Source organism: Bubalus kerabau, chromosome 13, assembly GCF_029407905.1.
Source record: "Bubalus kerabau isolate K-KA32 ecotype Philippines breed swamp buffalo chromosome 13, PCC_UOA_SB_1v2, whole genome shotgun sequence".
Lineage (NCBI taxonomy): Eukaryota > Metazoa > Chordata > Mammalia > Artiodactyla > Bovidae > Bubalus > Bubalus kerabau.
Genome location: NC_073636.1, coordinates 66,593,962 through 66,608,886, shown reverse-complemented (window position 1 = coordinate 66,608,886; position 14,925 = coordinate 66,593,962). Strand labels below are relative to the sequence as shown.

The window sequence follows — 14,925 nt, the reverse complement described above, 5'->3', positions numbered from 1 at the left end:
AGCTGCTGCTGCTAAATAGCTTCAGTCGTGTCCGACTGCGACCCCATAGACGGCAGCCCACCAGGCTCCCCCGTCCCTGGGATCCTCCAGGCAAGAATACTGGAGTGGGTTGGCATTTCCTTCTCCAGTGCATGAAAGTGAAAAGTGAAGGTGAAGTCGCTCAGTCATATCCGACTCCTAGCGACCCCATGGACTGCAGCCTACCAGACTCCTCTGTCCTTGGGATTTTCCAAGCAAGAGTACTGGAGTGGGTTGCCACTGCCTTCTCCTACTTAGAAGCTTAAAAAAAGTTTTATTCTAAAAGGGAATTGAGATGTTCATATCTAATAATGAGTTCAAAATAACCATTTCTTGAGTAAATTGCAGCTGTTATCCATGCTGATAACAAATCCATGGATAACAAATGTTATCCATGCTGAACTCAGTGTGATACTGGGTGTCCTATGCCTGAATAGAAGTTACTGTGAATTTTTTGTTAGAATTAGCAGCCTTTCAGAGGATGTATATCAGATTAGCTTCAGAGAAGTCATTGGGTTAGCTTTGTAAAAGATACTTAACAAGTAGTAGTACCTAATCCTGCTAGCTGGGGCTATATCTGTTATTTTCTCCTATCATGAATGTAAAGTCCCAGCATGTTTCCCACTGCTCTGACCCCAGTGGTTCCTATTTATTTCTTGACCAACTAGACCAGAAACAAAGGGATGGAATGCAGAGAATGAGTTTGTTATAAAATGAATCACTGGTGGCTTTGGAGTCAGCTTTATCTCTCTATCAGATTAGTGTATTGGATAGTTAAAGTAATTTTAAAGCTCTAATTTGTAAATTTTTTTCTCTCTCAAAAGATATTTTGATGTAAAGAGTGCCTTACTCTTTTATTTTTTCTCCTGAATGTTTAGATTTAAAGCCTTAGTTCAAACAGAATAGTCTAGGAATATCACAGTAAGGTTACCAATTCTTAAAATAACAAAAACAGAATGCTTTTTGAATGATCAGAAATCATTTTAGAATCTTTTAGGACCTTTGGGTCATTTTCATTAGTATCAGTTCATACAAAGACTCTGTATATAAAAGATTAAACTGAACTGAATTTACATTGAACTGAATTTACTCTGATATGTTTAAAAACAACTTGACAGAGACAGACAAATGCTACATGATCTCATTTATATGTGGAATCTAAAAGACAAGCTCATAAATACAAAGAACAGGTTAGTCGTTGCTAGGGGCGAGGGAGTGGGTGAAATGGATGGATGAAGGGAGTCAAAAGGTACAAACTGGAAGATATAAGTAAATCATGGGGCTATAATGTATAGCATGGTAACTATAGTTAATAACACCATATTGCATATTGAAAGTTGCTAACAGGATAGATCTTTAAAGTTCTTATCACAAGAAAAGAAATTATAAGTATGTGGTAGATGTTGACTTATTGTGGTGATCTTTTCATAGTATGTGTCAATAGTGAATCATGTTGTACCCCTGAAACTAATAATGTTTTATGTCAGTTGTATCTCAGTAAACATCAACAGTAAAATCTGGTGTCTCATTTACTTAACATTCCTTTCATGTGCTCATAAAAACAATGTAGAATATAGGGGAATTTTTTTAATGATTTTGCTCTCAGAGTCATTTTTGAAGTCAAACATTTTAGTGTATTATGTGACATTTTAGGCTTTCTAGCCATTTTACCTGAACCAAAAAAAGAGACTTCTGATTTCTTAAAAAGTTAAGTATTTATAATGGTCATAATGCTCATAAATCAAGCCATTTAGTTTTAGTATTTATCACTTTACATAGTTCACAGCATAGATAGAATAGCACAAAGCATCTTTTCCCAAAAATTGTTTAGGCTAGTTTTACAAAGAGAATTTTGTTTTAATATATTTTATTTAGCCATAGCAGTGAACTGATACTGTAAAATAGGTATTTTATGTAATTTAATGCATCAGCAGCCTTAGGTGTTTATTAATCTTGACCTAAAAGCCCATCTTCATGGTAAGACATAAATTTGAGAAATTATTTACTTGTTTTTTTGCATCAGTGTGCTATCTTTTATCTTAGGTCTATCATTTGGCAAGTGTACGCTTACGTGATTTATGTTTAAAACTGGATGTTTCAAATGAGTTAAGAAGGAAGATATGGACATGTTTTGAATTCACTTTAGTTCACTGTCCTGATCTGATGAAAGACAGACATTTGGATCAGCTCCTCCTCTGCGCCTTTTATATCATGGCAAAGGTAATGTATAAGTTGGGGGAAGCTCCTTGCTGTCCTCACCTATATTTGAAGCATGAGGTGAAAATCTGTTGCACTCATTAGTTTACCTTAAGTGCTATAAGCCAACAGTGCCCACCTTCATTAATTAGGTGGTAAATTCCAGCTAATGCAATTACAGGCCATTTTTAGTAAAGTGGTTCTCCACACTATTAATAGAGAACCATTTGCATCTCCACCCCTGTAACACCTCTAATCTTATACTTTAAAGTAATAATTCTAGATCATTACTTTTTAAGTGAGTAACAGAGACCCAGAGCTGAAAGTAACTTGGCCAAAATTACACAATTAGTGACAGCCTGTGATCTCCTGGTTCATAATTTGATGTAAAATAGCTTCTATACTATATTCCTTTTTAGTGATTTATTCCATTACCTCAGAAGAGCATTTTACTTTCTGGTTGCTACAACATGTTTTAAGTCATAAAATGGCATATCTTACTTGGTTTTAAAAATTCTAATGTGTCTGTAGCATTCATCTGTAACTTTGGTCTTGATCATATTGGCCACAGATCCTAGCAGATGAGCATGTTACAACCTAATTTTTCAGCTTCTTGAGGCAAAGGACATGTTTTCGAACTCATTTGTGATTTCCTTCTCACATTGCCTCTTTAAAATCTCTATACAAAATATATATTAATAAATATTGTTAATTAACCTTTTTTTAAGTTATTACTATTTTTTAATTATTTCTCTTAAGGATACCAGAACTCTAAAAACCAGCCATGGGTTTATAATTTAGAGGGTTAATTTCCTTCTGTGGTTATAATTTTTATGCATTTATTCTGGAACCACTAGATAAATACAACACAAAAGACCACATAGTTATTCCCCTTTTATAGTCACATGCTACATTGGCATCCATACCAATAATCCTTTATATTTGTATTACTCTTTGCACTTTTAAAACCACACCTATATGCATATTTCATTTATTTTACCATTCTAAGAATCTCCAGGGAATTCCCCAGGAGTCCAGTGGTTAGGACTTTATGGTTTCACTCCTGAGGGCATTGGTTTATATCCCTGGTGGGAACTGAGATCCTGTAGGATATACAGCAAGGCCAAAAAAAAAAAGGAAAGAATCTCCAAAGTCCGAACACTAATGACAACAAAACCCAAAGTTGTCCCAGAACTGATAATCCTGCTGGGTTTCCCAGCAGAAGCAAACTGCTTTGAGGCATGAAACACTCAACCCTTAAGCCATTCAGTATTCACATAAGTAAAACCCTTAGTAAAGTAGAACTAAAAAAATAAAAAATTATAAAACATTCAAGGAAATGAACCAATATGAGTATGTCAACAGATAAAATTTAGAGCAGGTTAGATATTGAAAATATTAGTTAATGAAATTATTGACCTCAAAGTAGGCAGTTAATATGTTTAAAAGGATTTAGTGTATACAAGAAAATTCATTTTATGAATAAAGACCAAGTTACTTTAAAAAGGACCCAAAAATTAAAAAAATTTTTTAGATAAAGAGGACCCAAAAGATGTCAAAAAGAACTGAAGGAAACTTGGAATGGAAACCCAGTGAAATTTGGATGGAAACAAAATTCCAACCCAAAAAGACTCAATAGATTAGAATACAGATCTGTGGAAATGAAAAAGCAATGTATCATATAGAGATAGAAAATACAAAAAAATTAAGAGACAGAGTTGCAAAACTTTTTTTCCTTGTTCCCTTTTTCTTTTGTTCTCTTGTGATTTGATGACTAACTTTAGTGTTGTGTTTCATTTCCTTTTTGTTTATCTGTTGTAGATTTTTAATTTCTGGTTACTATGAGGATTTGCTATAGCAATCTATGTAGAAACAAGATTAAGTTCCTCATCTTTACAAGTTCATTTCCAATATCCTGCATTCGTATTATCTCCTCATAATCGCTGGTTTTGATATCATATTTATGTATGGATGATTTCCTACCTTTTGTGTGTGCTTGTGTATGTTTGCCTTTATGGGTGAGCTTTTCCATTTGTAATTTTCTTGTTTTTAGTTGTGGCTTTTTCTACTTAGAGAATTTCCTTTAGCATTTGTTGCAAAGCTGGTCTGGTGGTACTGAGTTCTGTTAGCTTTTACTTGTCCATAAAACTTTTGATTTCTCTGTCAAATCTGAATGAGCACCTTACTGGGTAGAGTATTCTTGATTGTAGGTTCTTCCCTTTCATCAGTTTAAATGTATCATGACACTTCCTTCTGGCCTGTCGAGTTTCTGCTAAGAAATCAGCTGATAAACTTATAGTTTCCTTGTATGTTGTCATTTTTCTCCTGTTGCTTTTAATATTTTTTCTTGGTCTTATTCTTGTCAATTTGATTACTGTGTGTGTCTCGGCATGTTCCTTCTTGGATTTATTCTGCCTGGAACTCTGCAATTCCTGGACTTGAGTGAATGTTTCCTTTCCCATGTTAGAGAGGTTTTTCAGCTATTATCTTTTTGAACTTTTTTTCACATCCTTTCTCTCTCTCTCTTCTCCTTCTGAGACCACCCCATAATGTGGAATGCTGATGTGTTTAATGGCCCAGATGTAGATGTCTCTTAGACTGTCTTCATTTCTTTTCACTCTTTTAAAATTCTCTTCCACAGCAGTGATTCCCACCATTCTGTCTTCAGGTCACTTATCTGCTCTTCTGCCTCAGTGTTCTGCTAGTGTATTTTTCATTTCAGATGTTTTATTGTTTATCTCTGTTCTTCAGTTCTTCTAGGTCTTCGTTAAATGTTTCTTACATCATCTTGATCCTTGCCTCCATTCTTTTTCTGAGATCCTTGATCATCTTCAGTATCATTATTCTGAATTCTTTTTTATGGAATGTTGCCTATATCCACTTTTAAATAAGTACGTAAAAACTAATAAAACTGAAGACTACAGGAGAGTCAGCAGATCTGAGTTTTCTTATGTTCTTTTTTATAAAGAAAGGCATTTTATGGTTTAAAAAAATACATTTTCAGTAGAGTTATACCATAACAATCTTAGTGCTTTTGATTAATGAAACTATCAGCTGAGTTCTCACAGGCCACAAAGCCTGAACTTTTAAGGTAGTAGAAGTCATAAATGGTAGTGGTTTTTAGTTATGGAGTGGCCTGGGGTTAATAGCTTTCTGCAAGACTGCTCTCAATGCCAACTGGTAATTGAAGTTTTTGTTTAGAGCCATTTTTCTTTTAAAAGCAATTGATGAATGAGGTTTTTATTTTCCTTAGGTAACAAAGGAAGAAAGAACTTTTCAAGAAATAATGAAAAGTTATAGGAATCAGCCCCAAGCTAATAGTCACGTGAGTTACATTATTTTTCCTCCTGTCCCAAAATAGATCTGTACTATTTCTCTGCTGATAAATCATATAAAAGGTAAACTTTTTTTCTAGGTTTACTATAGATATTTGGTTTTATGGATACCATTAAACTTGAGACAATTTTAATCAAAAACCAGTTTCAATAGAAGCCAAAAATCTTGCTGTTTCTGACTAATCTACATATTTGCATGTACTTCTCACACATTCTCTTATTCCATGTGTCCATTTGTTGAGTGGGGATGTTTTTCACTAGAAAATCTAATGAAAAATATTTATAATAATAATATTCTTTAATTATATGAGATTTGATTCTCTGATGATATTTAAATCCAGTGAAATTTGAGAATATATTAAGTTGAGTTTCTTTTTTCCATTTGCTAAGAATCTTAATGTTTGTATCTTTGAATTTGAATAGATGTCAGTCATTTTTTATATAATAGCCCTGGTAAGAATTCTATACAACATTTCAGTCATGGAAATATAAAATGTTAGCATAGTGGCCTGGTACATGGTAAGCATTTAATAACTGTTAACTCTACATGATTTTTATTGTTGTTGTGAAGAACACAGGATTAGTTTACTGTAAGGCTTTGGCCGTTCAACAGCCTGATTGCTCTAAGGGAACATATTGGCCTCCTCTCTGGCCCCAGTGATCTGCCATCTTAGACTAGAAGAGAGAAAATAGTAGCTGAGATAACCCTGGCCCCAGTACTAGTAGCCATACCCTTCTGTAGGAGAGCCCCACAGGTAGTTTCACTTCTTTACTGAAGCCCCAAATACACTGCTAGCAATATAGAGATACTAGAAGAGCCAAGTATAGGCATTTTTTGTATCCTGTGATAGACTAGAAGAGGCCTGGTTTCTGGGCCTCTTCAGAAAAATCCTTCAGGAACAGAGCTTAGAGAGGTTCAGAACATCCCTAAGTTCATTAAGGCAAAGTTAATGTGGGTCAAAATTGGGTCAGGGGATTTCCCTCATGATCCAGTGGTTAAGAATCCACCTTCCAATGCAGGGGACATGGGTTTGATCCCTGGTAGGATAATTCATATCCCACATGCCGTGGGGCAGCTAAGCCCATGCACCACAACTAGAGAGCCCACAATCTGCAACTAGTGAGCCATGCACTCTAGAGCCCATGCTTTGCACCAAAAGAAGTCCTGACGCACTGCAGCTAGAGAAGGCCAGCATGCCACAACAAAGACCCAGCGCAGCCAAAAAAAAAAGTCATGCCACAGCTTCCTAAAAATTCTCTCAATACCATTATCCATAGGATGAGGGAGAATGGGTCACGCTTTTCAGTTACCCTGGAGGTTAAAAACAGTTTAGGAGCAGAGAGGGGAACACATTTTCATGTGCCCACCTGAAAAGACTTGGTATGGGATTGGAACAGGAAAGCAAGCCCCAGCGAGATCAAATGAGTCTCACGTAAGGAATTAAAGGGAAGAAGGAATAGGCTCAGATCTTTGAAGTAGCTTTTAATTGGCAAAACTTGCTCATCAGTGTTTAGTTGCTGCTGACTTAATTCTTCTAATTTGTAACCTCCTAAATGGCATATTTCAGGTGGTAGGCTCTGCTTTAGTAGCTCCTCTTTTAAGATGTTTGCAGTAATCTACAGGCTTAAAGCTCAACATTCAGAAAACGAAGATCATGGCATCTAGTCTCATCACTTCATGGGAAATAGATGGGGAAACAGTGGAAACAGTGTCAGACTTTATTTTTTTGGGCTCCAAAATCACTGCAGATGGTGATTGCAGCCATGAAATTAAAAGACTCTTACTCCTTGGAAGAAAAGTTATGACCAACCTAGATAACATATTCAAAAGCAGAGACATTACTTTGCCAACAAAGGTCCGTCTAGTCAAGACTATGGTTTTTCCTGTGGTCATGTATGGATGTGAGAGTTGGACTGTGAAGAAAGCTGAGCGTCGAAGAATTGATGCTTTTGAACTGCGGTGTTGGAGAAGACTCTTGAGAGTCCCTTGGACTGCAAGGAGATCCAACTAGTCCATCCTAAAGGAGGTTAGGCCTGGGTGTTCTTTGGAAGGACGGATGCTAAAGCTGCAACTCCAATACTTTGGCCACCTCATGCGAAGAGTTGACTCATTGGAAAAGACTCTGATGCTGGGAGGGGTTGGGGGCAGGAGGAGAAGGGGACGACAGAGGATGAGATGGCTGGATGGCATCACCGACTCGATGGACATGAGTTTGAGTGAACTCTGGGAGATGGTCATGGACAGGGAGGCCTGGCGTGCTGCAATTCATGGGGTCGCAAAGAGTAGGACACAACTGAGCGACTGAACTGAACTGAATAACATCTTGCCCTTAATTGTCACCCATACAGACAAATACTTTTTAATTGGCTTGATATCTTGCTCTTCTTATTTTGGTTTTGCTTAACCTGTGCCTGTTTGTGACTCAACAGTCCTTTATTTCCCTTATAACCTATAGGTCTATAGAAGTGTACTATTGAAAAGTATTCCAAGAGAAGTTGTGGCATACAATAAAAACCTGAACGGTGATTTTGAAATGACAGATTGTGGTAAGTTGCCCAATTTAGCATTCTATATGTAGTATACCTTTGGTTATATATTTGGTTACATACTACAGTGGGTGTCTTGGAGTTACTTATGTAGGTGGGGTGGATAATGCATGTGTGTTTTGAGAAGAAACATGTGACTTTGAAATAAGTATGGGTCAGGTACCTCCCTCCACAGAGATTGTGTATAGAAACTATTAATTTGTCCTCTGTTTAATTGTGTTTTAGAAGTTTCCTAGTATACTTATACACACTAATATTGTATATACTTGTACACATTTATTGTATAAAAGACACAATAAAATTCAAAACTAAATCTGAATGACAGGAAAAGTAGGACAGCTGTCAGTGATCTGCCCGGGAAGACAAGGAAATGTCCTGTTCATTAATAAGTGTATTCGATATTCTGCCACCATCAGCAAGGTCACCTTGTTCCACCATCATGCTAAGACTTAAGACTCTAGTAATTTTTTTTAAAGAAAGAAGAATCAAATATTTGGTATTCATATGTTGATCGATTATGAAAAGGCCTCTTCTGCCTATATCCTTTTTCTTGTCTCATCTTTCCATTACTTAATGTAGACGTATGTGTGCATGTGTATATAGGTACTGTAATTTATTTAATTCCTCAATGTGAGGCATTTAGGTTGTTCTAATTATATACAGCTTTGTGAGGAACATCATTGTAAGTTGGTCTTTGGTCCACATCCTTAGAGCAAATTCTTAAAGAAAATTGACTGGGTCAGAAACATTTTTTAAATTACCCAAATATCCATGATCATTATGGTGTCTACTGGGTTCTTAAGTTTTAAGGTCTTAATGAAAAAATGCTTTAATGATAACGTCCTAGAATCTGATCCCATTTAAGGCCACACAGGCCAAATTCAATTCTTTTTGTATAGATGTAGACTAGAGATCTCTTCAAGAAAACTGGAGATGCCAAGGGAACATTTCATGTAAGGATGGGCATGATAAAGGACAGAAATGGTAAGGACCTCACAGAAGCAGAAGAGATTAAGAAGAGGTGGCAAGAATACCCAGAAGAATAATACAAAAAGTCTTAATGACCTGGATAACCACGACGGTATGGTCACTCACTAGAGCCAGACATCCTGGAGTATGAAATCAAGTGGGCCTTAGGAAACACTGTATTAATATGAACAAAGCTAGTGGAAATGACAGAATTCCAGCTGAGCTGTTTAAAACCCTAAAAGATGATGCTATTAAAGTGCTGCACTACAATATTGTAAAGTTTAAAAATAAAATTAAAAAAAAAAAAAAAAAAAGTGCTGCACTGAATATGTCAGCAAATTTGGAAAACTCAGCAGTGGCCACAGGACTGGAAATGATCAGTTTTCATTCCATCCCAAAGAGAGGCAATGCCAAAGAATGTTCAAACTACAGTTGTACTCACTTTACATATTAGCACGGTTATGCTCAAAACCCTTCAAGCTAGACTTCAGTACATGAACCAAAAACTTCCAGATGTTCAAGCTGGGCTTAAAAAAGGCAGAGAAACTAGAGATCACATTGCCAATATTTGTTGGATTATGGAGAAAGCAAGGGAGTTTCCGAAAAACTTCTACTTCATTGACTATACTCAGGCCTTTGACTATGTGGATCACAACAAACTGGAAAATTCTTAAAAGAAATAGATGGGACTATTAGACCAACTTACCTGTCTCCTGAGAAACATGTATGTGGGTCAAGAAGCAACAGAACTGGACGTGAAACAACCGACTGGTTCAAAATTAGAAAGTAGTAGGACAAGCCTGTGTATTGTCATCCTGCTTATGTAACTTCTACGCAGAGTACATCATGCAAAATGCTGGGCTGGATGAAGCACAAGCTGGAATCAAGACTGTCAGGAGAACTATTAGCAATCTCAGATACGCAGATGATACCACTCTAATGGCAGAAAACAAAGAGGAACTAAAGAGCCTCTTGATGCAGGTGAAAGAGGAGAGTGAAAAAGCTGGCTTGAAACTCAACATTAAAAACAAACTAAGATCATGGACCCAGATTGCTTTGGCAGTTATGGGTCTTTTATAGTTCTCTGTAAGTTTTAGTATTATTTGTTCTAGTTCTGTGAAAAATGTCCTGGGTAATTTGATAGGGATTTCATTAAATCTGTAGATTGTTTTGGGTAGCATGCCATTTTAACAATATTCTTCCAGTACAAGAGCATGGGATATCTTTCCACTTCTTTGAATCATCTTCAGTTTCCTTTATGAATGTTGTATAATTCTCAGTATATAAGTCTCTCACCTGCTTGATGAGGATTATTCTTAAGTTTTTTGTTGTTGGGTTTTTTTATTTTTTGGATGCAATTTTAAAAGGGATTGTTGGATTATATTCCCTGTCTTGATATTTCATTGTTAGTGTAAAGAAATGCACCTGCCAATCTTCTTATTTTAAGTACTTCTAATCTCCCTCAACATAGACCGATTTTTAGGATTAGGCATACTTAATAAATGACCACTGTTTTCATCAATAAAAACCTACTTCTGATGTCAAGTATGTTAATTATCAAAGCATTGGTCTTTGATTGAGATATGCCTAATAGAAACCCTATTTATAGTAGCCGCCTGTGGAGAAAGAGCTCCCTTGTTAAAAAACCAACTGGATACTCAGCCTGTGCATTCATTATCATGTTAGCAGAGCACCCCAGACTAGCATTCTTGATTAGAACACTTGAGAGATCCAGATTATAGCTTAGTCTAAGTGATGCAAACATAATGCTCAAGTAAATTGAAAACTTTACAATACTTCCTCTGAGGCTTGGCTTAAGAATTTTTTTAAAAAAAGATGCATGTGTGGTGTTTCATACAAGGCCTTCTCACAGTAAGACCTTAGTAAGTAAGTAGTAATTATTATTTTGTTTATAAGTATAAAATATATTTTATTAATGAGTATGGCTCTTTAAATGTCTTTTTTTTTTTTTAAGCTAATTTTTCTAAGGCCATATTCCTTACATAAAATCCTTTAAATGTTGAAAACTAGGTCAGACACACAAAAACAGTTAAATCCTCTCAAGTGACAAAAGTTCTGTTTCCATAGGAGATGTATAAGACTGATAACTACAAATTGATAATAAAGTGACTTTATTCACATCAGAACTATTTTACGGTCACCAGATAGACAGCCAAATGTGGGTAGGGCACATTTTCTTTTTAGATTGTCTGTGTAAACAAGGTTTCCTTGGTTTTAGATTACAATGAATGCCTTTTAGAGCTTAAGAGAAACTGCCAAAATGGTCTTAAAGCACTGTAGTTTTAAACTGGTGTGTGCTCGGTGACTTTTCCATAACTGGAGCTCAAGGGCACCGCAGCCTACACACTTTTACAGTGAGGAGCAAAAGAGGATAAGGAGGAACGTGGTAGGAGAAATACACGACAAATACCAAATGCTTAGTCCAGGGAAGTGCTGCTGTGCTGGTCAAGCCCATCACATCTCAACATGACCCTTGAATTTATAAATAAATTCTAGTCTTTCTTACTTTCGTCCTAATTTTGCTTCTTTACTTTCTCCAGTTTCAGATGGTAAAAACTCACTGTATATGTTTCTTCTCAGACTGAAGACTAAGGACTATATGCAAAGAAATCAGCATCAGTCACTTGAGCAGCTCCTCTGGGAGTGAAGGATGGGGTTTCATTAATATGTGCATTCTAGACAATTATGTGTGCCCATCCTCTGAAACCACTTCCCCTGAGAAGTACATATCTACTGTGCTGTCAGTCTCTTTTCCCCTGAATGCAATTATATTGTCCTGGGATATGAAACTAACCACGTTTTATGGTTGCATTTGTTGGCCACCTGCAGCCCTGGAATAATTTGCCTTGTCCCTTCCCACTTTCACTTTAGATCCTTTGAAAATTCTGAAGTCAGAGATCCAGGCTAAAAATTTCAGCATGTTTCTCCAGAGTTCTGCAGATAATATCTCCTTTTTTCTAAGAGCTTCTCTCATTCACTGATAGTTTTTTATAAAACCACATTTTAATTGCTTGACAGTATTATATGATAATTCAGAAAAGACATTCTTCTTATTCATGAGAACATTAGGGAAAATTATGAATCCATATATAGTTCATTGGTTCATTTCACAAATATATGTCAAATAAATACCATGTGCCTAAATTTATATTAAGCAGAGATCCCTTCTACCCTCTCAGGGAAAACAGATTTGAACCATTTATAGCACCAAGCAGGAAGATCTCATTCTCTTTCCCAGTCTTTCATAAGTTCTGTCTGCCAAGGGATATGTTGTAAGATGGGTCACCAGGCCTACTGAAGCTTTAATTTCTGAGTGCCAAAGTCCTTAAAGAGGTAAGAATGTAGAAATCTTTTTCCAGCTTAAAGGATAACTGGCATCTTGTTTTCTGTTTTGAAATGAAAAAATACTAAATAGCTAGATGTTGTTCTTGTTTATGAAGAAGTAAAAGACCTTTTAGAACTAACACCCAAAACAGATGTCCTTTTCATGATATGGGACTGGAATGCAAAAGTAGGAAGTCAGCAAAAACACCTGAAGTAACAGATTTTTGGCCTTGGAGTACAGAATGAAAACAGGGCAAAGGCTAATAGAGTTTTGCCAACAGAAAGCACTGGTCATAGCAAACACCCTCTTCCAACAACACAAGAGAAGACTTTACACGTGGACATCACCATATGGCCAGCACCAAAATCAGATTGATTATATTCTTTGCAGCCAAAGATGGAGAAGCTCTATACAGTCAGCAAAAACAAGACCCGGAGCTGACTGTGGCTCAGATCATGAACTCCTTATTGTTAAATTCAGACTTAAATTGAAGAAACTGGGGAAAACCACTAAACCATCCAGGTATGATCTAAATCAAATCCCTTATGATTATACAGTGGAAGTGAGAAATAGATTTAAGGGACTAGATCTCATAGACAGAGTGCCTGATGAACTATGGACAGAGGTTCATGACATTGTACAGGAGACAGGGATCAAGACCATCCCCAAGAAAAAGAAATGCAAAAAAGCAAAATGGCTTTCTGGGGAGGCCTTACAAATAGCTGTGAAAAGAAGAGAAGCGAAAAACAAAGGAGAAAAGGAAAGATACAGGCATCTGAATGCAGAGTTCCAAAGAATAGCAAGGAGGGATAAGAAAGCCTTTCTCAGCGATCAATGCAAAGAAATAGAGGAAAACAATAGAATGGGAAAGACTAGAGATCTCTTCAGGAAAATTAGAGATACCAAGGGAACATTTCATGCAAAGATGGACTCAATAAAGGACAGAAATGGTATGGACCTGAGAAGCCGAAGATATTAAGAAGAGGTGGCAAGAATACACAGAAGAACTGTACAAAAAAGATCTTCACGACCCAGTTAATCACAATGGTGTGATCACTAACCTAGAGCCAGACATCCTGGAATGTGAAGTCAAGTGGGCCTTAGGAAGCATCACTACAAACAAAACTAGTGGAGGTGATGGAATTCCAGTTGAACTATTTCAAATCCTAAAAGATGATGCTGTGAAAGTGCTGCACTCAATATGTCAGCAAATTTGGAAAATTCAGCAGTGGCCACAGGACGGGAAAAGGTCAGTTTTCATTCCAATCCCAAAGAAAGGAAATGCCAAAGAATGTTCAAACTACTGTGCAGTTGCACTCATTTCACACCATGGGAGCCTGGTGGGCTGCCATCTATGGGGTCCCACAAAGTCGGACACGACTGAAGTGACTTAGCAGTAGCAGCAGTACATGCTACTAAAGTAATGCTCAAAATTCTCCAAGCCAGGCTTCAGCAATACGTGAACCATGAACTTCCAGATGTTCAAGCTGGTTTTAGAAAAGGAAGAGGAACCAGAGATCAAATTGCCAACATCTGCTGGATCATGAAAAAAGCAAGAGAGTTCCAGAAAAACATCTATTTCTGCTTTATTGACTATGCCAAAGCCTTTGACTGTGTGGATCACAATAAACTGTGGAAAATTCTGAAAGAGATGGGAATACCAGACCACCCGACCTGCCTCTTGAGAAACCTATATGCAGGTCAGGGGGCAACAGTTAGAACTGGACATGGAACAATAGACTGGTTCCAAATAGGAAAAGGAGTATGTCAAGGCTGTATATTGTCACCCTGCTTATTTAAGTTCTATGCAGAGTACATCATGCGAAATGCTGGGCTGGCAGAAGCACAAGCTGGAATCAAGATTGCCAGGAGAAATATCAGTAACCTCAGATAGGCAGATGACACCACCCTTATGGCAGAAAGTGAAGAGGAACTAAAGAGCCTCTTGATGAAAGTGAAAGTGGAGAGTGAAAAAGTTGGCTTAAAGCTCAACATTCAGAAAATGAAGATCATGGCATCCAGTCCCATCATTTCATGGGAAATAGATGGGGAAACAATGGAAACAGTGGCTGACTTTATTCTGGGGGGCTCCAAAATCACTGCACATGGAGATTGCAGCCATGAAATTAAAAGATGCTTACTCCTTGGAAGGAAAGTTATGACCAACCTAGGCAGCATATTAAAAAGCAGAGACATTACTTTGTCAACAAAGGTCTGTCTAGTCAAGGCTATGGTTTTTCCAGTATTTGTGTATGGATGTGAGAGTTGGAGTATAAAGAAAGCTGAGAGCTGAAGAATTGATGCTTTTGAACTGTGGTGTTGGAGAAGACTCTTGAGAGTCCCTTGGACTGGAAGGAGATCCAACCAGTCCATCCTAAAGGAGACCAGTCCTGGGTGTTCATTGGAAGGTCTGATGTTGAAGCTGAAACTCCAATACTTTGGCCACCTGATGGGAAGAACTGACTCACTTGAAAAGACCCTGATGCTGGGAAAGATTGAGGGCAAGAGGAGAAG

At 37.1% G+C, this 14,925-nt stretch overlaps 1 protein-coding gene across 6 annotated transcripts in view; it reads left to right on the top strand.

Moving 5' to 3' along the window:
• The window catches only part of RBL1 (RB transcriptional corepressor like 1), a 61,530-nt gene that overhangs the window by 37,602 nt on the left and 9,003 nt on the right, over positions 1 to 14,925 (top strand). For all 6 annotated transcript variants that reach the window (XM_055544984.1, XM_055544983.1, XM_055544986.1 and 3 more), the window contains 3 exons: positions 2,062 to 2,238; positions 5,468 to 5,539; positions 8,006 to 8,096. In XM_055544984.1, the coding sequence (XP_055400959.1) occupies positions 2,062 to 2,238; positions 5,468 to 5,539; positions 8,006 to 8,096 (340 nt within the window). The remainder of the gene's footprint in view (positions 1 to 2,061; positions 2,239 to 5,467; positions 5,540 to 8,005; positions 8,097 to 14,925) is intronic.